General features: G+C 42.0%; 1 protein-coding gene across 1 annotated transcript; it reads right to left on the bottom strand.

Moving 5' to 3' along the window:
* Positions 1-1,040: 1,040 nt before the first annotated feature.
* Positions 1,041-23,156, bottom strand: LOC139658501 (phosphatidate phosphatase LPIN1-like). The gene is made up of 20 exons (XM_071536617.1): positions 23,085-23,156; positions 14,311-14,514; positions 14,003-14,098; positions 11,467-11,756; positions 9,973-10,077; positions 9,746-9,869; positions 9,193-9,556; positions 8,846-8,939; positions 8,170-8,354; positions 7,909-8,002; positions 7,570-7,639; positions 6,538-6,630; positions 5,853-5,920; positions 5,528-5,666; positions 5,217-5,365; positions 4,359-4,445; positions 3,885-4,037; positions 3,587-3,701; positions 3,241-3,344; positions 1,041-2,965 (listed from the first exon to the last, which is right to left on the bottom strand). Exons 1-20 carry the CDS (start codon positions 23,154-23,156, stop codon positions 2,782-2,784), a joined length of 2,790 nt encoding a protein of 929 aa, XP_071392718.1. The 3' UTR covers positions 1,041-2,781.

Raw genomic sequence — 23,156 nt, 5'->3', positions numbered from 1 at the left:
GTGTCGCTGGATTTTGGAAACTCCTCCCGCACATTGTAATGCGCAGCCCCTTCAATAATAGACCTACTTGCTCTCAAATAACCCTCCAGTGTAATGACTGCAGGGCTGCTAGGGTGTCAGGCCGGGACTGAAAATCTCTAGTAACAGAAAAAAAAAAGCAGCTTCTTCCACTGTCAGTGTGACCTCCACGAAAAATAACTATAGTAATCAGATTTTAAAAGGATACTATAGCCTACAAATATACCTATGACAGCCAAAGTAATAAGCCCCTATAGGAATAATCATAGGAGTGTTATTGGAATATTATAGAGAAACCATGGAGATAATATAGATATTGTGGTGGAAGTATAAAGAGACTTGGAGATGAGAAGTTGTCTTTCTGTCGTCTTTATTGCTTGCAAGCAAGGCGCAATGCTCACACAACGAGTGTGTGAGACAAAGAGCGAACCCATGTGTTTTGTTTTGTCCACCCTTCTTATAATCATGTAGTAGAAACAGCTGCGTCATGAGAAGTCCGACACATTCTTATACTTTAAGATTAGGGTGCATCTGTGCATAACAAAATCCAGTTCCTACCGGACACTCAAGGCCATCTCTGGGCAGAACCTTTGTTTATCTCAAACTGGTGGAGAATGGAAAATTACTGAAGGCAGAGACAGCATTCAACTGAGGAATGAGATTGTCTTTAATACCTAATGAATAGAATGGTATATAATGGTATAATATAATTTCCACTACAGATATTATAAGAGATAATAAAAGGTCACTATAAATTCACTTTTGGATACCAAAAACACACAATACGTCCCCGTAGGAATTTATGGTTGTAGCTATTCGCTCGTCACTTCTTATCGTAATCCTACTCAATTCAAGTCGGTCTCCCTAGTGAAGGCTATACTGGTTCCATATTATCCCACCAGTCTATCCACATTAGGGCAGTTTGATGAAAGGCTGAAAGGCCAGACTCTGAGGTCACATCTGATCCAAGATGGCCTCAAACTGTAGCAATTGAGATGAACACACACTGGCTGATTCCAAGGCATTTTTTATTGAGTTTGATTACACCAATTTAACAGTGAACTGGTCAAAAAAAGGGATGGAGGGAGTAAAGTAAAACAAACAATGATCAACAAAACTTCCACAGTTAAGGCAAAATAAGCTATTGGGCTATTTTACCTCTTTCATAGAAAGAATAATAGCAATTATAAAGGCTACACTTCTTCTCTCATATTAGACATATACTCACACCTGCAGTAATGATACTCTAACCTACATTCAGTGGCTTGTATGATGTGTAATAAAACAATTGATAGGCTAGTCACCATGACAGCATCTCCTATTGAACAATAACAAAAAAATATGTATTCATATGCTACATATTACTGTGAAAAATAAAGAGCCCTCTTCAAATGTTCTTAACTCAGAAACCAAATTCTCGTAAAAGATTATGGAAACATTCATTAGTTTTAAGGTCTAAATGTTTGATACTTAGGCCTACCATGCTCTCTATGCTGCCGCCCTATAGACAGTCTAATAGGGAAAGGCAGTAAAGCTACAGTATGAGAACCACTCAATTACAATACAGCATTGGACTCAGGATTAATACACACAAGGGTAAGCTACATTTTTCTATCACAGTCAGTTCCTAATCAGGTGGATCATACTGTCAAAGAAAATAAATAAAATATACTTTATGGCACTTATCACATAATCCTAAAGAGTAGCTGGAACATCTCCTGATCATGGATTGGATGATCTATGTGTTCCTGTACGTTGCTACTAATAAATTAGTCTATTTCATGAAGGCCACCAAAGAAATGACAGAATTCACATCATCCACACATAACTCATACACACCGTGTGATTCGGATAGAAAAATAAAATGAACTCTGTGATTCAACATCTCATCCCATTGTCAGACGCAGAGAGAGTGAACTCTCACTTTAAGAAAACTGTCGGTTGCCACTATTGAAACTGTTGTGCTTGCTTTTCTCTTGCTGACATTACGTTTGTCTCTTAAATATCAAGTTACACAGACATCCACTCATAAGCATTGTGCTACGTAACAAATCTTAATGTACTGTAAGTTAACTACATGGCATAACTGTAACACTGACTTGATTGTTTTCTTTCAAGAGATACAAGGACATCATTTACACACACAAGTATGTTGATATCACATATCACAATTAGCCTACATGAACATTTGCATTTCCATGTTGATTGAATGATCTATAAAGTGTAACAGTCTTTTGATTGAAAAAGTTAGGAGTAAGAAAATAAATTCTACATTGAGTATTTGGCACAAGTTTAAGTAACTTGTTCTCTGATGTATGCACAAATGGTCAGAATGGTTTGTGTTCTGTAAGATGCATTTCTGAACAGATGCCATATATATTGTTTGTTAAATACGGTATACAGCTGTATGTGTACAGCACTAAATAGGCCAGAGTGGCTAGCTATTGAAATTATATCAACGCTCACTAAAAAATACTATATGACATGTAATAAGCTGCCTGAATAAATTACTGTCCTTTCTCATATACATACAATATTTCAGACGGCCACAGAGGGTTATCTTTTGAAAAAAGTGCGTTTACATCCAACTTTGTGCGTTATAAGACTATTCACAGCAGATTCACTCTCTGCTGTGCTCTGAAAGTGCTCCCTCTTACAAATCTACAGTAAGATATCACACACATGTAACATCACTATCAAATGACTGCTACATCCCAAGCACATGGTGACAGTGAAACACACTTAGTGCTCGCCCACTGACAGTCAGCAGCTGTTGTTACTGAAGCTGGGAGTGTGTGGAGGCGTAGTTCCCCGATGCTCCACCAGAGGGAGCTGCTCCCTCCAGTAGGTGAAGTGGCTGTAGGTGTCGGAGCAGGGGAAGTCGGAGGAGCTGGCTCGCATCTTCAGAGGAAACACATGGTCCACCACCTCACCCAGACGCACATAGCTGTGGAGAGAAGAGAAGAGAAGAGAAGAGAAGAGAAGAGGAGAGGAGAGGAGAAGAGAAGAGAAGAGAAGAGAAGAGAAGAGAAGAGAAGAGAAGAGAAGAGAAGAGAAGAGAAGAGAAGAGAAGAGAAGAGAAGAGAAGAGAAGAGAAGAGGAGAGAGGGAGAGGAGGCATACAACAGTCAGACACAGTAACTAAATTACCTGAACATTTTCTCTAACATGATTAGAATGTCTTCACCCAGAACAGACAAAGCAAACTGGACTCAAGACTTACGATGAGATGTTGGTCTTGGCATGTTCCTGTACTAGCTCGCCTTTAGGGTTGACTGTGAAGATCCTGTTCAGTGGGACCCCAACTTCTTTATAGGAGTATACATCCTGCAAATATTAGGAGAGCATGGGAATTAATATTAGAGATAACATACATGTAAATTACCCTTTATATAAATAGCTCCCTACCCTAATGTACTTATGTAAATATCCACAGTATGAGTGGTTTTGAGCTTAAGTAAACTTCATAAGTCCTCTCCTGTCAGGGCCTTCAACTGACCCAGTGTTTGAGAAATGCACCGTGCAAGAATTTACATCAATTATCCAGATATGTGCAGATGTGTGTGTACCGTAGATCTGTTGCCAAAGGCGGCGTAGAAGGGCTGTGTGTTGGGGTAGAAGAGGTTCTTGATATCGGTGAGACACTCCACCTTGAACTTCTCCGGCTTCTTCTCAATCACCTCCCTGTCAAATACACACACACACATAACAACGATGGATCAGAAACCAACGATCAGCACAGCACAGCAATGCTCACAGTATCTGCTGTATGAGGAAGAATTTACTCATCTTCCTACACATTGTTTTGTTATGATGGAGGGTTTGTGAAAGGCTAATTTAGAGACAGTTTGTGTGTGAGAGAGAGACCTGTGCAGGGCTGAGAAGAGGCTGCTGGGGCTGAGCAGGACAGGGCCCATAGGAAGCATGGTGCCTCTCTCATTGACCCAGTGGAGGTAACCTCTGGTCATGTCAGCCATGCCGATAGCTCTCGCCGAACAGTACAGGAACTTGTAGCCATTCCTGATGGGGAGAGAGAGAGAGAGAGAGAGAGAGGGCAAAGAAAGGCATGTAAGGCGGGTTTATTAGTATTATAAACCACTTGGTGGAAACAACCACAATGAATCTTACTATAAAATAGAATGTAGTATTGGAGGTTATTATTGGAAATCATTTCTGCTATTTGAGTGTTTGTCTGGAGTACAAGATGGACAAGATTTTCTAGCAATCTGATCGGTTCCTTTGCATCTAGCGAGATTAATTCTTGAATAGAGATTCAAACCTTTTGAAGCAATAATTCTGGTCTGGTAGTGTGGTAAAGTATGGTAACAAAGTAACGCTTACTGGCTGACTTTGTGGTAGAGATGAGCAATGCCCTGATGGGTCCAGTCTTTCCCCAGGGTGGGCAGGATGTGGCCCAGGGTGTCTGACCTGAAGACAAACAGAGAGAGACAAGAGGCATTGGGATGTGTGAGTAAACAGTCTGTACTCACAGTCTGTACTCAGTACACAGCACAGTCTGTACTCAGTAGCACAGTCTGTACTCACAAATCCTAGAAAGTACATTTGAAAGTAGCTACAAGTGTGCTTGCTAAGTTTAAAAGGTTCAAAGTTGAATTCATTAAAAAGATTTTATGCAAAAATACAGCCTAAGTCCCATCCTGACTAACTGAGACCTGGTAGGCCCTATTTGCCCAAATTAATGTCAGGTATCGGGTATGGTCACTGACGGGAAGTGGAAAATCTAAACATAGGAGCGAAATACAAAACTGTCTTCTAAACAGCAGTGAGTGGGCTCTCCAGAGAAAGGAGTCCAGCTTTCTAACAATAACTGAAATTGCTATGAAAAGATTTTTTTCTCTCCACCCCTACCAGCCCATTAAAAAGAAGAAATTTAGGTCAGAGAAGTGCACAGCTTAGATGTCATGTTACATGAATTCTGGGCAATGAAATTCTTCAGATGTTAAAAAATTCAGTTATCTCACGCTGCCACTTGGGGCCGCCAAAGTGCGAAGTTGCCTAGTGGTAAAGTGTCAAAAGAAACTAAATGCATATCCATAAGTACCTGAACATTTTAAAATCTGAGTGTCTAGCTAAAAGTATGTATAAGTAGTTCTCTCCAAAGTACCCCTACACACCCACACACACCCACTCCCACACACACCCACACACACACTCACACACACATCCTTGCACACATACCTGGTGATGGTTCCATCAATGTCAGAGATAACTATCTTGTCGTCCCATTTCCAGAGGTAGATGGTTCCCTGACAGCGACAGGTTCCCTGGTACTGAGTGGTCACACTGAACACAACGTCGTTAGGACCGTCCTTCAGCTGGAGAGACAGCTGAGAGTTTTGTGAGGGAGAAAATATTTGAAAAGGGCAGGGGGGAAAGAGAATAAGAGGATGTAACACATGATTAATTGCTGGCATGTCTGGGTCATGGCAGCTTGTTTAAAAACTTTGAAGCACTGGATTCAGTCCAGTGGTTGAACCTGGTGTTCTCACCAGTTGCTCTGATGTGAGGCGGAGCGTCTTCTTATAAGACACGCCTCCTGGTGGGAGCACAGGTTCTGATTGGACAGAGGAAGAGCTCTGCTTGGCGGCCCTGGGGTCTTCATCACTAGAGGATGACTCTTCTTTATGTCTGCAAACACACAAGTTAATGCAGGGTTAAAGGTCTAAATATACAGGAGGTCAAATTCATAGTCATGGTATTAGGTAACAAGTCGTCAGTTAGGATGTTCAACCCCTTGCTACTCCAACCAACTCTTAGGGAAAACTATATTTATTCCTTCCTGGAATATCAAGAGAAAGTTTTGTTGTTCCTCACCTGTTCATGGAAGACATTTTCCCAGCCTGCTCAGCAGAGCCACAGGCCCCGAGCTCAGAGACTGAATCCTACAGAGAGAGAAGTAGTGTTTATCTACAACACTCACTCATTTACTTTACAAATGACATGGAAAAATGTTAAATAAGTAATAATTCATGGCATTTTCATATAAATAAACATTTTTTTTCTCTCTATTTCCTGAATTATTTAACGAAACAGTGATTCAGACAGTGATTTAGCCTATATGACCAAGAGGAGAATCTACGATTCTCATCTGCCTAAATATCAGATCAAGAGTAGAATCAGGAAGGACAGGGGAAAAGAAAATTAAAGAAAAACATATGGGTTTACTCACAATGTGCATCTAAAAGTGGGAGTATTTGTTGTGTTCTTTTATCTTTCTATTTCACTTGATTTGAACTGCACTAGTTTACTTTTTAAGTCTTTTATCTTTTGTATCTCTTTTGCACTTTTTAATTGTAAATCTTTTAGCTTTACTGTATTTTTATCACTCTGTAAAGCACTTTGAATTGACCCAGTGTATGAAATGTGCTATACAAATAAAGCTGCCTTGCCTTGCCTTGCTTATATCTATATATTGATGAGATTTCAGTCCGATTCAATCGGTAAGATGGAAAAAGATGATGGTTTAGCATCGTATGGTGATATTGTAGGCGCAACATACCGACTTAGTGCTGCTGTTTCTGCCTCTCCAGGAGAACCACCACCTCCCTCCTTTCTTGGGCATCTTCTCCTTCATGATGTTCTCCATCGTGGCCTGGAGCAGAGCACACACAACCCAGACAACCACAACCACAACCACAACACAACACAACACAACACAACATAACACAATAAAAACACACTTAAAGAACTGAAGCCAAACCAGACCAGAAATCAACAAACAGACTGCAACAGAACAGCAACGTGTCTGTGGTTGGAATGAGAAAATGAAGTAGTGGAGTGAGTGAAGGTATGTATGGGTATGTGGTGTTTGGGAGTTTAAAAGATTGATAGAGAATGAAAATTCTCTATCAATCTCTCAATCAAGAGTCTCTATCAATTTGAAAAAGTAAGAGAAAACAAGATAGAGAGTAATAGCGGGAGACAAGAAGAAAAGGGAGAGCGAGAGTCACGAGAGGAGAAAATGAGATAGAAAAAAGAGAGACAGCAAGAAAAAGAAAAGAGAGATTTGTTTTTCTGACATACTTGGCTGTAGCCAAATGCACCAGTCAGACAACAGAGGAGGAACTCCAAGGCTGAATAAATATAACTAAAGCAAGAATACTGAACGAATAGATGGATGGGTGGATAGATGGAGTAAAGAAGGAAGGAGTGATAACATAAGAGGGGAGAGAACAGAGGGAAAGACAAAATTTAACACAAGTGGCCAAGTAGAACAGATTTAGAAGAGGGATTCAGGGGATGAACGAACCATAACCACCATCTGTTCAGAATATTTCAGTGAATGCATCACTTGATTAAGCTTTATGTAATGTAATGCAGGACAAGGTGAAAGGGATAAAGACAGTGATACACACACTGTGCAGTACCAGTTTTAGTCAGAAGGGGGAGTGGTATTCTTAGTGTACAACTGATCTATGGCCTGAGTCATTAATATCTACAGTATGCTGAACGCTGTGTGTAGGGAGGGATGTGTGCTGCTGAGTGTGTGTGTGTGTGTGTGTGTGTGTGTGTGTGTGTATCAATTTCTTACTTTTGGCAGAGGTTTCTGAAAGGCTTGCATAGCCAGCATAAGTGGAGCCGCAGTGCTCCAATTATAGTACCTGTGGGAGATAACAAAATATATTTATATCAATTCCAAAAACTTAGCAAAACCACTTAGTCAGCCAAATTTCTTTGCAAAAACCCTCTTCATGATCCCCAAAAACTCCTGCATATTCTGCATTTTCTTTTTTTTTTTGCTGCAGTGTATGGCAATCAAAACCGTGCAGCATAGACTATATGGTACACAGCTTATGGCTCAGAATTTCACTGTATTCAAACACATACATTTTGCTACATTAGTGAGATTCTAACAGTGTGAATGTCTTACTTGGAGCCGATTTTTACTACTAAGTTGGGGTCGTCGATGATGGAGGGGCTCTCTGCAAACTGCTGGTAGGAGATGGCCTTCTCATGGAACTGCTCTGTAAGGACACACACACACACACACACACACACACACACACACACACACACACACACACACACACATAGCATATATGTGAATTTTCCCTCATTTTTCCACTGTTTTCCATACACTATATGACATGTATCTTGCATACCATTCTTTGTCTCAGCCTGAGTAGCTTACCTTTCGTGATCTCCCTGTTGTCAGTGAGTCCTCCACACAGAGAGATAGCGATAGAGGGCAGGTCGGACATGGGGTCAGAGTAGCTGTCCACCCCGCTGTCTCCTCCAGAGCTGACCGACTGCGGGGACAGACTGGCGCTGCGGAGGCCCGGGTCGGAGCAGCTCCTCACTGCTGCTCCACTGTCACTGCAGAAGAGAGGAGGCTGGTTAGCATTTAAAGGATAAGGCTGGTGTTTTCTTAATGCATTGCTTACCGTCAACAAATCCTATGAAAATAACAAAATTAGCAATGATTTTGTTTTGCCAACAAGTCTCGTCCATGTAGCAATGCATTAAAAAACACCAGCCTTATCCTTTAAAGTGTACTAAACACACGCAAACACACACATGCAAGCCTAGAGGGTAGAGAAGCGGGCTTGTGAAAATGTAGGTGAGAAAAGTGAATGAGTAACACCCCCCCCCCCCCCCTGTGCTCAGTTGACTTTCCCTGGATAAGTAAGGTTATAAATAAAACATACACACACACTTACATACTCACACTCACACTGAGCACTCAGTAAAGATACTGATAATGTAGGGTGTATTCCAGTTTGTGTTTGTTGTGATGGTGATGACTGCAAAAGAGCGACCAATGTGTGTGCATGTGTGTTTCCTTGTGTGTGTGTGTGTCCACATACCTCTTAGGGAAATACAGCGCTGCCACTTCAGGCTCCAGCTCTGTAATGTCGTCCAGGTAAATTCCATCAGAACCAAGATGGCGGCTTCTCTTGTCTGCAACAGAGAAAATTGATTGATCCATTTGACAGCTTGGCTTTGACTGCTGCTTCTGGTAGTGCAAGAACTTCAATCTCCTGCCCTTTTTCACATTTCCCTAACTAAAGAGGTTTCTCAAATCATTATTGATTTATTTTTGGCTTACAGTTCCTCCATTAGCAAAATGCACACACTCAGCAGTATGATGCGTTTTATCACAGAGTGTGTGACTTTTACACAAAATAAGTTCATGAAGAACCAATGACGTTACCTTTCCTCTTGGACGGAGAGTCCGTCTTGGCTTGTGGGCGAGGCACTGCGTTGCTCTCCTCCATGTCTGACATCATACGAGCTGCCGCTGCTCCCATAGGCGAGTCGCTAACCTGTGTCTCTGCTGCTATTGGCTGGGAGTCCATCCTCATGGGTTCTGACTCCACCCCAATCGTGACGACGGTTGCCTCATTGGCTGAGGCGTCTTCCGGCATGAGCAGCCTGAGTGACGACATTTCAGAGCAGGTTTCACGCTGTTCTGAAGACGATTCGTGAGGAATCACGCGGAAGTGTGTGCTTTCAGATACGGGGATGGACACAGGACAAACGGGTGGTGGATCGGACTTCACTGGAAGGAAGGACGGCTGGAACAGGAGGGAAGAGGAGGATGATACACTGACTATGGACTGATATATTACTGATCTATAACTTGAACATACTAAAAGCATATTCACTAGAAATATGAGAGACTGTTCTTCTCTGTGTGTTGCATGCATGTTGTGTATGTGCGAATATCTGTGTGTTTGTGTGTGTTTGTGGCATGCTTTGGTTACCGTGGCAGCCTGTGGCAGCTCCCCCCAGGCCCACAGCATGGCTGGATTCTGGTTGTCTGTGTCTGACGGCTTGGTCATTAGTTCAGAGTCACTCTTGGGAGTGTTGGGACGAGAGCCACTAGGGCTGGGAGAGGAAGAGACTATGAATAACAAGCAGGTTTACAGCATACATAACATTGTGTGGGTGTGTGTCAGAGTGTGTGTGTCTTTATTTGTGGGTCAGGTACCTCTGGATGGGGCTCCAGTCTCCGTCTGAGCGAGCGTAGACGCCAGTCTGTTTGTAGGAGCTGCTGGCTGTTGCCTCCTCTCTGAAGACATCCCGAGATGAAGGCCTGAAACACACACACACACACACACACACACACACACACACACACAGCACATACTGTGATTAGATAAATATAGATAAATCCACCCTTGGATACTCTTAAACTGTTATATATCATCAATCTGTGATTTTCACTGCATTCCAGGAGTTTTTGTGAAGTGTTGTAATCCCCTTTCCCTCAACCTGCCTTGTCTACTTCAGTTACTGATTTCCTACATTTTCCCAGAATTCCACCGCATCCAGCTGTGGGTTATAAGTGGGATGGATAGAGCAAGAGCAATAGCAATAGTAAGAGCAAGAGAGCAAGTTTATCCAGTTGAGAAAAAGTGAGAGTTGTGCCCCTGACTCAAAACGTAACATAGTCCAATACTTTGTTTGGACTATGTAGACTGCCCTCTTCATTGTTATAGGCCAATAAATACAGCACTCTACTGTAGGCTTGTGTGAATGTCAAAGCCAGCATGGTGTTGTTTTACAGTTGTGTACAGTAGAGTTGGGCTATCTGTAGTAGTTGCATTTAAATTTAGATGTAATATAACCCACACACACGTGCAAAGGTGGTAATAAATCATCATCAGTCACTAGGCAGTTATTTGCAACTGCTGCCATAGACATTCATCATCGCAGACTTTCACAACCACAACAACACAACATATGGGACACGGCTCCTAATGTTGTGTCCCTGACCTGCATACTGGGCATACTAGGCCGCTTTGGATCGAATACTGCACCGCACACCAGAGGCCAAGTCCCCTATGCGTACGTGTATGCACAGAGTCAAACATACACACATTCACAAACACAAACACACACACACACACACACACTGAAGCCATTTCCACTTTGCACATGTAAAGCTTTTCCTATCACATCCAGAGTTGCGGTAAAGCGAGTCCATGTTCCCCGAGGCAAGAATCATAGTGCTGACGTGAATGTTTCCATATGGCTTTGTGTGTTTTGTCAATGTGTATGTCTGTCTGTCTGTGTGTGTGTGTGTGTGTGTGTGTGCGCGCCAAGGCTGTGGCTAAAGGCTGCTCTACAACACGTGACGCTGCTCTGTTGATTCTTGCCTGCCAGACCCCAATTCCATTACAGCTGCTCACAAAGCTCATTTCTGTGATGAACTGTTTATCTCTGTCTGCCTCGCTGTCCGCCCTTTTTTCCTCCCTCACTCTGGCTCTTCTATCCATTTTCTTTTCCCCTTTGTTTGCACTCCATTCCCTTTATTTATGATGTACATTTCGCCACTTTTTCAAAAATTTCATTATTTCACTCCATTTATTCCATTCTTTAACCTTCTTTCTTTTTGCTGTCTTTGCGTTTATTTCACCTTCTCTTTCCTGTCTCCTTCCTCCCTTCCTTCCCTTCCTTTCTCCATTCCCTTGTTTCTCACCTGTTGCTCTCCATCTCCTTCCCTTCATCTGAGCTGATGTCGATGGTGAACATGTCTTCGTCCTCCGAGTAGTCGCCGCTCTCCTCCCTCCTCACGCTGTCTGCCCGAGCCTTCCTCCTCCTCTTCCTCCTCTTTTTCATCAGCATCATGCTTCCATTCTCTCCATTGCTCCCTGCAGAGCCCAGGGTCTGTATGGCCGGTCCGGAAATCTTGCCCATGAAGGAGGCGCTCATCAGATTGGCCCCATCTGATAAGATGGGAGAGGTGGCCAGGTAGGAGGGAACCACTTCCTGTTTAGACGAGAAACAGAAAGTCAAACAATGGACGCTCTCTTTGAAATGCAAATGCTGCCGATAAGCGACCTGAAAGGAGAGAGGCAGAACTTTGAATATTGTCTCTCTGGTTGCCTATCTTTAACCAGAATTTCATGAAGACATTATCAACATATATTTGTATTTGGATCAAATGTTACAAGAGCATTTCTTTGAACAGATTTAGATTTCTAGAGTTATTTTGACTGCATGCAACACAATGACCCTGTTGTTGTTTTGTTGTTGTCTGCGGTTTGTTGGTTGGTTCACATCCAGACCAAACAAAAAAGAGTCTGTGCAACCTGCACCCATATTAACTCGAGCATTAACATTAGACAGTGAGATATTCATTCTGAAAAACACACTGAAAAACAAAATTTCACACCCAGAATATCTTCTCTGGCATCATGTCTGGCAATATCTGTAAAATGAGTTGAAACAAGATTTTGCAGGTTTCATTTCCACTTGGAATACTGTTAAGGCCGTGCTCCCACTGAAATACTACTCCACTATTAGTGCTTTGCACAATTTGGGTCAAAAGCAAACAGTTAAACAAACGTGTGCCAGTCTGTTCGCAGAAACTCTTTCCGCTGTGAGCAGAGACGTTGCCAGCTCAAGAAGACAGCCAATCCAAAACACAATGTGCTCCCCAATTCTGTGAAAGAGGCAGTTCCACACTCCCTCTTTCTAGGAAAGGATAAGGCTTTCCAGGAGAAGTAACCCACTTTCAATGCAGGGGATTGTGTGTGTGTGTGTGTGTGTGTGTGTGTGTGTGTGTGTGTGCATATGTGTGCACACACTTTCTCCAGCAAACCATGAGCAGAAATGGTCTAAAACAATCAGCATTCTCTGTGCATGACTCATCGGACTAACACTAATGAGGCTGACATGTCAGAGCGAAGGAAAGTGAGCGAGAGAGACAAAGAGAGAGACAGAGAAAAAGAGAGAGAGAGAGATAGGAAGAGAGAAAGAGAGAGAGAGTGAAAGCAAGAGAGACAAAGAGAGAATTGAGGTACAAGTAGATGATTTGTGATGTGACAGCACTACCTCACGTTTTTCATCTCTGTGCCACGAAAGGGTTCAAAGACACAATCCTCCTCCTCCTCTCCTTCCTCAAACGTGCCTGAGAATCTGACACCGCTCTAGGGGGAATAAATCACCCACTTCCCGTTTCACGGCGGGCCTCCAGCCTCAGTAGCTCCACTGCTTGTTTATGCTTTCTAGCTGCTTACATCCTCATGTGCATACAATAGCATATAAACATAGCATTGTATCGTAATGTTACGCACAAATCAGCTCTTTCAAATTGGATGTTAAAACCTAGGAAAACCATATGAAAACGTTGGAGCTTCAATAAGTCAACTTTCCAAGAATTGAGAATTGATTTTTTACATTGACTTCCATGCATTTTTAAACTAAGTTATGAATGGTTTTCATGCACTAAAAAAAAACATAAAACCTGATTTTTCAGACAGCAAAGGTGACTCCTGACTTTTTACCCTCAGAGGTTTTGAACCAGCTGTCTTATAGTTTAGCTAATTTTCACTAATACAGAAGCAAAGCATTTAGTCTGCCTTAAGGATATTTCTTTGCCAGGAAACTCCAGTCCCTGTCTATGCTATCATATGGGGACAGCATTTAATGTAGGTCAGAAGGCAGAGGTTGGTAAATGCTTCATTCAGGACTCACTACTGAATAGAGGAATGCTGTTCAGCCAGAGCAAAGGGAAAAATTCTTGGCCTCTGTGCCAAGTCTGTACACTGCAGGACCTTGTTCAAACTATGACTATGTAGAGAGGAAAATGGTTTGGATAATACTTTTAGACTCTAAACAATGGGTGTGTCTGACTTTCTGGATATCGCGGAGGTGGAGCATGATGTGTGTTTTCATTTGAACCATGTTTTTATTTGAAAAAATACACTGAAACTATTATATCAGGAACTGAAATTTAACATTCAAAGTGTGTCCTCTATAACAACACAAATATTCCACTTTACCTACTTTAGTTCCCTAAGGGCTCAGAGGCAGTTCACAAATAGCACTACCTTTTCTGTTTTTCAGCTGTTGTCTAATTCCTGGTTAGGAGCTACAAGAAGTTACTTCTTCTAGGTTAGGAGCAAAACATTTGGAATCAAATCCATTCAAATACAATTTGCGTTGTACCAAAACCCTGATGTTATTTGCCCTTCTTTATCCCTGCTAAAGTGAAGTATTTGTTTCTATACCTGATCATTTTCTGTTTCCTGGACAAAGAACGCCTCTCCATTGTCTCCCAGCTTCATATGTAGATCCACTGGTTCCCCATTGATCTCCATGTCCACCTGGAGGAGACAAGAGAGGAGGAGGAGAGGAAATGAGAGGAGAGGAAACAAGAGGAGAGGAGAGGAGAGGACAAGAGATGAGAAGACTCTGCCTCAGTCCTCAAGGATCTACAAGAATACAGCTCTCTCAAAGTGATCAAAAAACATCAACTAAGCTCGCATGTTACACCTTTCACACAAACCACGAAGACGGCTGCCTTTAATCTCCTTACCACTTTCTCTCGGGAGCGGAGGACGCCCATCTTGCCGAAGCGAACGTGGAAGGGCGAGCACTGCAGGGAGCCATCGGGCTGCCTCACTACAATGACGTCGATACAGCCAGACAGGGTGGCGGGGTTGAGCCCCCGGTACAGCTCCTTGACCTGGACAAACACCTGGCCTGCCAACTGGCCCACGTAGTTCATGGTCTGACGGGTCTGATGGAGGAAAAGGGGGAAAAAAAGGGAAAGGAAGAGACAGAGTGGGATGTTTAAATGTGGTGTTTTTAGAAAGGAAAGATTTTAAATAATCGATTCATTCGCAAGCATACTGCAGGTACAAAACCGTGCATATGGTCATCATTCCAGGAATCATTACGCTAAAAACCAGTGCAGTGAGACTGAAATCAATTGCTGCCAGTAGATTCCACTTTGCTAATACAGACAACACACAGACATAACGGCGCCTCACACCTCGGTTAACCTTCAAAGGATGAGGTGTTTATGAACTGCCATCTGCTGGCATCCTTCAGTCTGTCAATCAAACCACTGATGACGTATGATCTGCCATAACTGTCCATCAATGGAATGGAGTGAAATAACTCCTGCTTTTCTGATCTGAGGTCAGTTTCTGAATTGCACCATGGTTGGTTAAGTGGACAGGGAAGCTGATTCCTATTCAGCGCTCATGGGTAATTTCACTGTGGACACTGCAGGACAGTCGGTGGCCTACATACTGTAGGAAGAACCTGCTGCCACTTTGACCTTCCCACCGTGCTCCCCCCTTCCAGATAATTCCGGAAATCCTATCCAACTGTTTTCAATTCACAGCAAAACCTGGACACGAGAGGTCAAAGGAGAAACAAAGTTAGACCAATCAGCACTGAAGGTGATGTCAGAACTTGCCATGGTGTTGATTGGTTGATTTAAACCAAAGGTGTAATGAGATAATCTAAAGGGCCTAGGCAAAGTTTTGAGAGACAAGTGAGAAGGTTTCTGGGACGCTGTGAATGTTAGGGTCCTGGAAAGGGTCAAGGATACTGTTGCACACTAGCCTCAGAGTGAGCGAGCGAGCGGGCGACTGTATTAGTCTGAGTATATCTATTGTTCCTCTTTGCATTGATCTCCACCAACTACAGACCACCTAGTCAATCTATTTCATTCATACATACTGCTGTAAACACTCAAAATACTGTGGAAGTATTTTGTTTCTGGCTTGACAATAACAATAACATAACAGAAGGGGGTTGTACAAATTCAATCTCATGTAAGTCAGTCTCCATAATCAAATCACACACACACACACACTTTTGTCAGGTTGCAATATTTAGTTCTCTCTTTATATAAATACTCCTCATACACTGTTCCTGCTTCTCAAAGTCCAAGCCAAGAAGGGTTCGCTACCCAACAGCTTTCATGGTGAAACTTCAAAAGCAGCTGGAACAGATCATGATGTTTTGTTCTGTTTGATAATGACTGATTGAAAACTCATCACTATTTGACATCATACAGTGCAAGCACATGCATTTGATTCCTAACCCAGTACTGATCCTCTGTTGCTGTGCCTGCCTCTATTTCTGTCTGTCTGTTTCTTAATTGTCCAAAAAATAAAAAATAAAATCCACTGGACTTCAAATGAAGAGTTGAAGATGTTTCACAACTCATCTGAGAGGCTTCATCAGCTCAGTTAATCTCATTTTTTTTCCTATTCAAAGATTACAACAGCCTCCCCTTAAAAAAACTACTACAATGTAATACAAATATGACTGTTAGACGCTTCGTGTTACATAGTTGGCAGATACAGATAAACTTCTCTTACTGCCAACAGTCTTGGGCAAGCAAATGGAATTTTAATTTATTTTTGCCTATGATATTTAGCTCCAAGCATAAGCAGTCTGGTAAGTAAATAACTGATATTAAAATAATTTCAGCAGTCAAACCCATGATTGCTCAATGCAAAAAAGGTATCAGCCACCAGCCATCTTGATAAAGGCTTTCATCACATCAGCACTGGTGTGGTATATCTTTTGTGATATATCAATAAATATGGGAAACTGAAGATACAGCCTGATCATTGTGTGTGCACCCAATGCAACATCTAGTGACTTCATGCTCCAAACAGAAAAAGAAAATCAATTGTCGACGAGATTATTTAGGTTTCTGTGACGCAAACCCCCAGTGGATGAGCATGGGGTTCAGAAGTGATGGATCCCAATCTTCCCTCGCCCTCACAACTCCTGGGAGTGTGTGGTCATCTAATTTCAGGGAGTTGGGTGAGACGCTGGTGTGTCTGAGGGAGAGAAAGTGGTGGGGAGGGGGGTCTGACCTTCAGCCAGTTGGCAGTAGGCCCCAAAGACGTTTACAGCACCAGGGACGATAGGGATGGATCGATGCCAACATGCCCATTCTCTCTGAGCCTGTGTGGGCCAGTAGAGGAGCCCCCTTACTAAAGGACAGGGTCTCTCATGATGGGGCCTCAGACTTGAATCTGAGCAGCAGCTGACATGTCTGTATAATGCCTTCACCATGTTACATTATTAGTTTCACTCCTCAATGAGGCTTTGAGTTACAAAGCTGTAGGCAAAGCCAGCTGATTCTGAAAGCAGAGGGCTGTTTGTGTGAAATGCTGCTGCTTTTAGAAGCACACGCTGCAGAGTAACTTCCCCCTAAAATAGATTTTCTTCTGTCAGACAAAGCAGAAAGAGGAACAATGTCTCATAACATTGACGCCACAGCTTGGTAATAGACTGAGTTATGACAGATAAAACATGCTTGCATAAGCATTACTATAACTTAACAAACCCCTTGAGAAATCCTGTTTTTTAAGTAAATGACTTATGCTTCACTTAATTATGGTCTAACAGATTTACAAGCTGCAAGTATGAAGATTTCCTTTCCATAGGAATCTGTTTGGGCCACTCATCAGATGATGTCCTGCAATTATGGCTTTCATTTTCACTATTATTAATTTTAAATCTCAGATTAGTTAGATCAGTTCACATAGGCATTACAATACATAAGCCTTACAAAACACTTTTCCCAGTCAAAGGTCTTAATGGAAAGACATACAAAATGACCCAGTAGTTGATGATAGGTAAAGGGCTGACTGAATCTATCTTACCAGTATAAATGGGAAATTTAAGTGATGAATCATCTGTTTACATTACAATAAATTTGGCTAAAAAAAGCCTTATAATAACAAATCAGCTACACATGTCTTAATGGAAGAAAATGAAAACTAGACTGTTCAATATGTTGGTGAATGGCTGACTCTCATAACATCATGACAAATTCAGCGACGAATGATAAATGACTACCGTCCAGGTAAGATACAGTATTGAAAATAGTTGACAGACATATTGGACAGCTGTATGAAAAAGAGCCCATTCATCACCTATTTCATTAAACAGACAGATGCAGGAAAATGACAAAAACAAACCCTACCTTGTAAGCAGGACAAGTTGATAGCCTTCACCAACACACGGAGACTGTCGTATCCTCAGCGGTGAATGACAATACAAGACACGGACATCACAGAAGAAGCATTTCCCGAAAACGGTGGCGCGTGAGATACACCTCGCTGTCATCGGCTGTCACCAGCACATAGTGACTATTTAAAGCGCAATATTGACATTCTCTCTCTCTCTCTCTCTCTCTCTCTCTCAGGGAGCCTAGTCAGTGAATGACATCATGTGCAAGCGAAGCTGGGCTGCTGACCAATCAGCGTTGAGTTGTTGAGTTGTTAAACGCAGCGCTTGAGCTGCCACTGTGGCAACAAGGTTGTTATTGCAGCCACTTGCATTGTTGCAAACTGGTGACTGCGCTAAATTGCTATTCTCAAAGTAGTAGGGGGGATTTTGGTGTATAGCTTATGGGTGTTATTTTATATCGGAATACGCCTTGTGATACAATACAAATTTCGTCCCAGTAGTATTATTGTTGGGATATTGTTGCATATTAGCCTATAGGATCACTATAAAGTTGCTTGTGATGTTAGAGAGCTCTACCGGAAAATCTGGTCTGCATGTAATATGATATAAACTTCGTTTCTTTGTTTCATAAGTTAGTTTTCATTCATTTAAATAATATATATCGATGGTCCCATGCCTTATTTTTACGTTGTGAGGTTTCTAGGCTGTGATATTTGAGCTGAATGTTACATTGCTGTAAGTTTTTACGCTACAGTGTTTCAATACAGAGCACCGTCCGGAGTAAAATGTTTACATATGACGGTGGGAACCGGTCGGCGCTACGTCAGCGCGTCGCTTTGAAGTCACCGCATCAGTCAAATGCAGTGAGGTGATCTTTCTGGCCAATCACAGCCCTCTGTGGTCCCACAGGCGATGTTACCAGTTGAACCCAGTTTGTCTGAAGCTCTGACCGTGTCAGGAGGAAGTGGTCTACTCTCTGCTGAACTCAACAGCTTACCAGACCAGAAGTGAAACCAGCAAAACCAAATGTGCAATGTTTATGCAAGGGCAAAGCAATTCTTTCACACACTCTTTATCTCTCTTTCTCTCTCTCTCTCTCTTACACACACACACACACACACACACTCGGACACACTTCACTAACTATGCTATAGTCCCAATGTAGGCCCCCGGACAGATTTCCCCCCTCATCGACTGACACACTGACATGCACTCTGTCCTGCTTTGTAGTTCTCTGTGTGTGTGTGTGTGTGTGCGTGTGTGTGTGTGTGTGTGTGTGTGTCTGCATTAGAGCTGGGAACGCGGCCAAAATCTTGACAGTAACATATGTCTAAATGGAGGAGGAACTCTCAGCAAAGCCCCAAATATGTGATAGGCAACACGCTACTGCAGCCTCACGTGCAGCCACTCTCCATGAGGAGCCGCCAGTACTGTATGTGTGTGTGGTGCGCACGCGCGTGTGTGTGCTAAGTGTTTTTCCGCCTGTGATGGGGCCTTTCTGGCCTTTGAGAGAAAAGGAAGAATGCATGTCTTTGTTAGGGTTTTTTCATCACAGTCTACCAACCCTCAATCAGCCTTGTGTGTTGTTTTAGTGATTGTATATCTGCTGTACAGCACATAATGTAGTATGTTGGACTCTTGTTTACTTTTGAAACGTTCACTTTGTCACACAGGATCATGGTTTTTAAACACGAATGAGAATGAAGTGAATAAATCAAACAACAATATAGTACTCCACTGATGAATTTGACATAGTTTCATGACTGTAGGTCATATGAACTGAGTGGAGGTTGATTACGTGTTAGGTAACAGGCAGAGAGTCTTTCACAATGTGGGTTTACAACACGTCACAGCGTCGCTTACCAGTCTACAGCTGTAGTGTCTCATGTTTTACTGGTCTGAGCTCTAAGCTGACTCACTAGTGTGTGTACATGTGTGTGTTTTGGCCTTGCAGGTTTAGATATGTTTCAGTGTGTTTCCAGAGAACTTTGTCTCTTAAAAGTGCTGACACAACAGCCTGCACAAGCCTGACCTGACCTCACTTGTGACCTGATATTAAGCAGTTTTATGAATGGGTAGAACATGGTGGACTAGTTTTTCATTTCACTGTATATCAGTTATGTAAAGTGTCCTTTCATCTGGTCTCCGATTCTGTCCATCAACGTCATTCATCTGAAAATGTGGATGGCTTCAGATATGGGAAATTTGAAAGTGTGCTGTAGCAATTTCTTCCTCGTGCCAAGTAATCTTTCCTCATACCAAATGCTTAAAATGAGAATTAGAGGAAAGGCAAGGAGTCTCCCCTGTGGAGCTAAAGTTGGTTTTCAATCTATCATGAGTTTTCACTAAGCCTCTGGGACAAGACTACTAGCTGCTACACTTTTAGTCACACTCAAGATGCAGCTCAGCGTTTCCTTTTAGAGAACATTTTTAACACATTTGTTGCACTGAAACAAACAATTCATAATTGTGAGTAGTGTGCTTACCCTGCAAGTTAGACTGACATGTGAAAAACTTATTCTAATGCTTCCTCATCACAAGACTTTGGGGCTATTTGCATGTCAGGAGCATTACACACATCAGTGTGAAGTTATCTGTCTCTTCCTGATTACAAGGCAAATATGTCGACCCTTTAATAACTCAGGATGACACACATTATCTTATTCCAATACTATGTATTGGTCAGCAGGTATTATTGCCACTACATGCCTTGCACAGGCTGTCCTGAGGTCAAGCTCTAAAATGTCATTGGTTTCTTTCCAATCAAAGGATACATGGGCGACACAGCTGTTCTTACACATGTTTCCAACAACAAGTTGCTTCGCCAGGAAGAGTTGAACTCAGCCAATGCGATTTGGCTGGCCGGACCCAAACATCATATGATAGAGATTTCATTTTCAACATGTGCTATGGTGAGTGCCAAGACCAGTATCAGGCTACAAGAAGCAAGTTGAGATGTTATCTGATATGATGGGTGTCAGAAAAACACTCAGCAAGAGATTTAGCATCAGGAGAAATATCTGAATTCCTAGCCACATTAAACAAAAGTATAACAAATATATGCAAAATTTTATTTGCCTTAAATTTTGAAAACCCCTCAAATCCCTTTCATTTACTTTATTTTACATCCATTCACACACACACGCACACACACACGCATACATACACACACACACACACACACACACACACACACACACACACACACACACACACACACACACACACACACAGAATTAGAAAGGACCTCATTTGATACCTGTAAGCTGACCTACCAATACCAAGTAAGTCAAAAATGAGTCCTCTCTGCTGGGAGGGCGTGTCTTGGCCGGTATGGTCTCACATTCAGCCAATCACAGCTTTGGATACGGGGTTTCGTTTCTGAGGTGACTACTCTCTGAGAACCAATCACGTTGTAGTAGGACAACCATTTGTTTCGCCTACAGATATCTTCCAAGAAATAGTAAACAAAGTGATTTTAAGCAGAACAGGGGCCAACTTTTTTAAACCTGTGAGAGAGGAAACATTTGTTTGTTGCTCAACCACACTATCCAGCCAGTCAACAACTCGCCACATTTAGGTGTTACACCACCTAGTTTTATTCAATAACAAAGATTCTCATTCATAGCCTATTTCTAGGCTCAATGCTTGACCAATCACCTTGCTCTGTTACACAGCCAAACTTTGTCTGTGCAATTGGCTCCACCATGATGGGACTATTGCTTGTTGCTCTGTAAGATTTCACCATAAACTTAACTTTAAATCTAAGGTGCTGCAAGACTTCAAAAACACGAAGAGCAACTTTTTAAAACTTGCATATTAGTTATTCTGATTCAGCCTCATCTCACTTGCCTCAACAAGGGCATGCTGGTTTGACAAATCCATTACATAATCCTTTCATAGACTCAGTTGATATCAGAGCCTCTGATTGGCTCAGGCGATACTGGCCTGAGAGTCATAAGACATGAGAGCAACATTAGCTGGAACAGCCAAGATTTGATACAAAACTAAAAGGGACAAACAGTTTGCCCTTAATCTGTTTGATAATAATAGTAAGGGTTTGCTAATACCCAGCAGGAAAAAAACATTGAGGATATTGTTGATGGTTTATGGCTGTAGACTGTGAAAAGATTTTGAGACTTTGAGAGACTTTGATAATACAATTAGCCAAAACTTTGATAATGGGTATAAAGAATTAAGGAAAGTAAAACTGTCTGACTGAAGAAATAAAGCAGGTATATTTTGAAAAGAAATGTAAGCATCCATAAACATCCACGGGGGTGTTTTGATCATAACTGCGGCATATAGGCACATGACCCAGAACTTTGGACTCTCAGTATTTCCAAAATAGGTTGGATTCAGACAGAAAAGTTATTCCCTACCTAATTGCAACCACGGGCTCATTGATAGTTTAATAATTTTATCCCAAAATGCTTTAAATCTATCTTGGAAAAATAGTTACATGAAATTAATGAATCAATATTGCAAAAGCATTGATTACACACACAAAAATGGCACTGTTTTGAAAGCAAATGCCATTAGATGGCTAATATTTTTTATGATAATACGTAATTAATCTTACTTTCATGCAAGCAATCATTTTGTGTGACAAAGATCTTATTTTTTGGAATGAAAGTGTTTTTCTCAAACTAGATGAACCCAAAGTGCAGGGTTAGTGAAAAGATCACCTGATCCATCAACCTATCTCTCCACGCCACCCAGCTTTCCCCCCATTTTCACCTCTCATTCCCCCGTCACCCCCTTTTTCTTTTCTCACCCTCTCCCCCCCAAACTGCAATCGGATCAGATTGTCTTACAGGGGGGATTTCTGAAACACACACCCCTGGTCTCGCTGTCTCAGCTGCCTTAAAGCTGGCCGTGCCAGTTACTTTCCCCCCAGAAACACACTCGCTCTCTCTGATATGCCTGGTTAGATCCATACACACACAGAAACAAGCATGACACATATCCACACACACACACACACACACACACACACACACACAAACACACCCTGTCTTTCTTCTGTATTTCACTTCATTTGAAATGCATCTACGTAAAAGTAGAGAATGTTGCAACACAAAAGGAAATGAATAAGATAATGATGATTAATGGCTTGTAGGAGAAGTAGTGGAAGACACTGAAGCCTACAAAACATGATTTGGCTGATCAATTAATGTAAACTGCATGAAACAAGAATGCACTCCACACTGCTTTTTCACCATCACTTTCATCATGAGGGTGAAGTTCATCATGATGGTGAAGTTCAACACGATGTGCTCTCTCCTACCCGTAATTCATCATGCTGCATTTCTCATAAGGCTTCCACACATGCAGAGAATTTACAAACTACTTTACCCAGCTCCAGGTGGTGTCAGTGGCATCGTGTTCAGCCTCATATAACTCTTCAAAGTCCTCTATCGATATCAT

The sequence above is a fragment of the Centroberyx affinis genome, unplaced genomic scaffold (genome assembly GCF_046629955.1).
Source record: "Centroberyx affinis isolate AG114_WGS23_722 - 3 ecotype Tasmania unplaced genomic scaffold, CSIRO-AGI_Caff_v1 ptg002920l_1, whole genome shotgun sequence".
NCBI lineage: Eukaryota > Metazoa > Chordata > Actinopteri > Beryciformes > Berycidae > Centroberyx > Centroberyx affinis.
The sequence above is the reverse complement of the archived record's forward strand: the minus strand, read 5'-3'. Positions and strand labels throughout refer to the sequence as shown.

Coding starts and splice junctions, on each gene's coding strand:
- LOC139658501 (XM_071536617.1), bottom strand. CDS start 23,156: ATGATATCGATAGAGGACTTTGAAGAGTTATATGAGGCTGAACACGAT. Junction 6,631..7,569: donor TTCAGAAACCTCTGCCAAAA/GTAAGAAATTGA, acceptor GCTCTGCTCCAG/GCCACGATGGAGAACATCAT. Junction 2,966..3,240: donor GCCAAGACCAACATCTCATC/GTAAGTCTTGAG, acceptor TTCTCTCCACAG/CTATGTGCGTCTGGGTGAGG.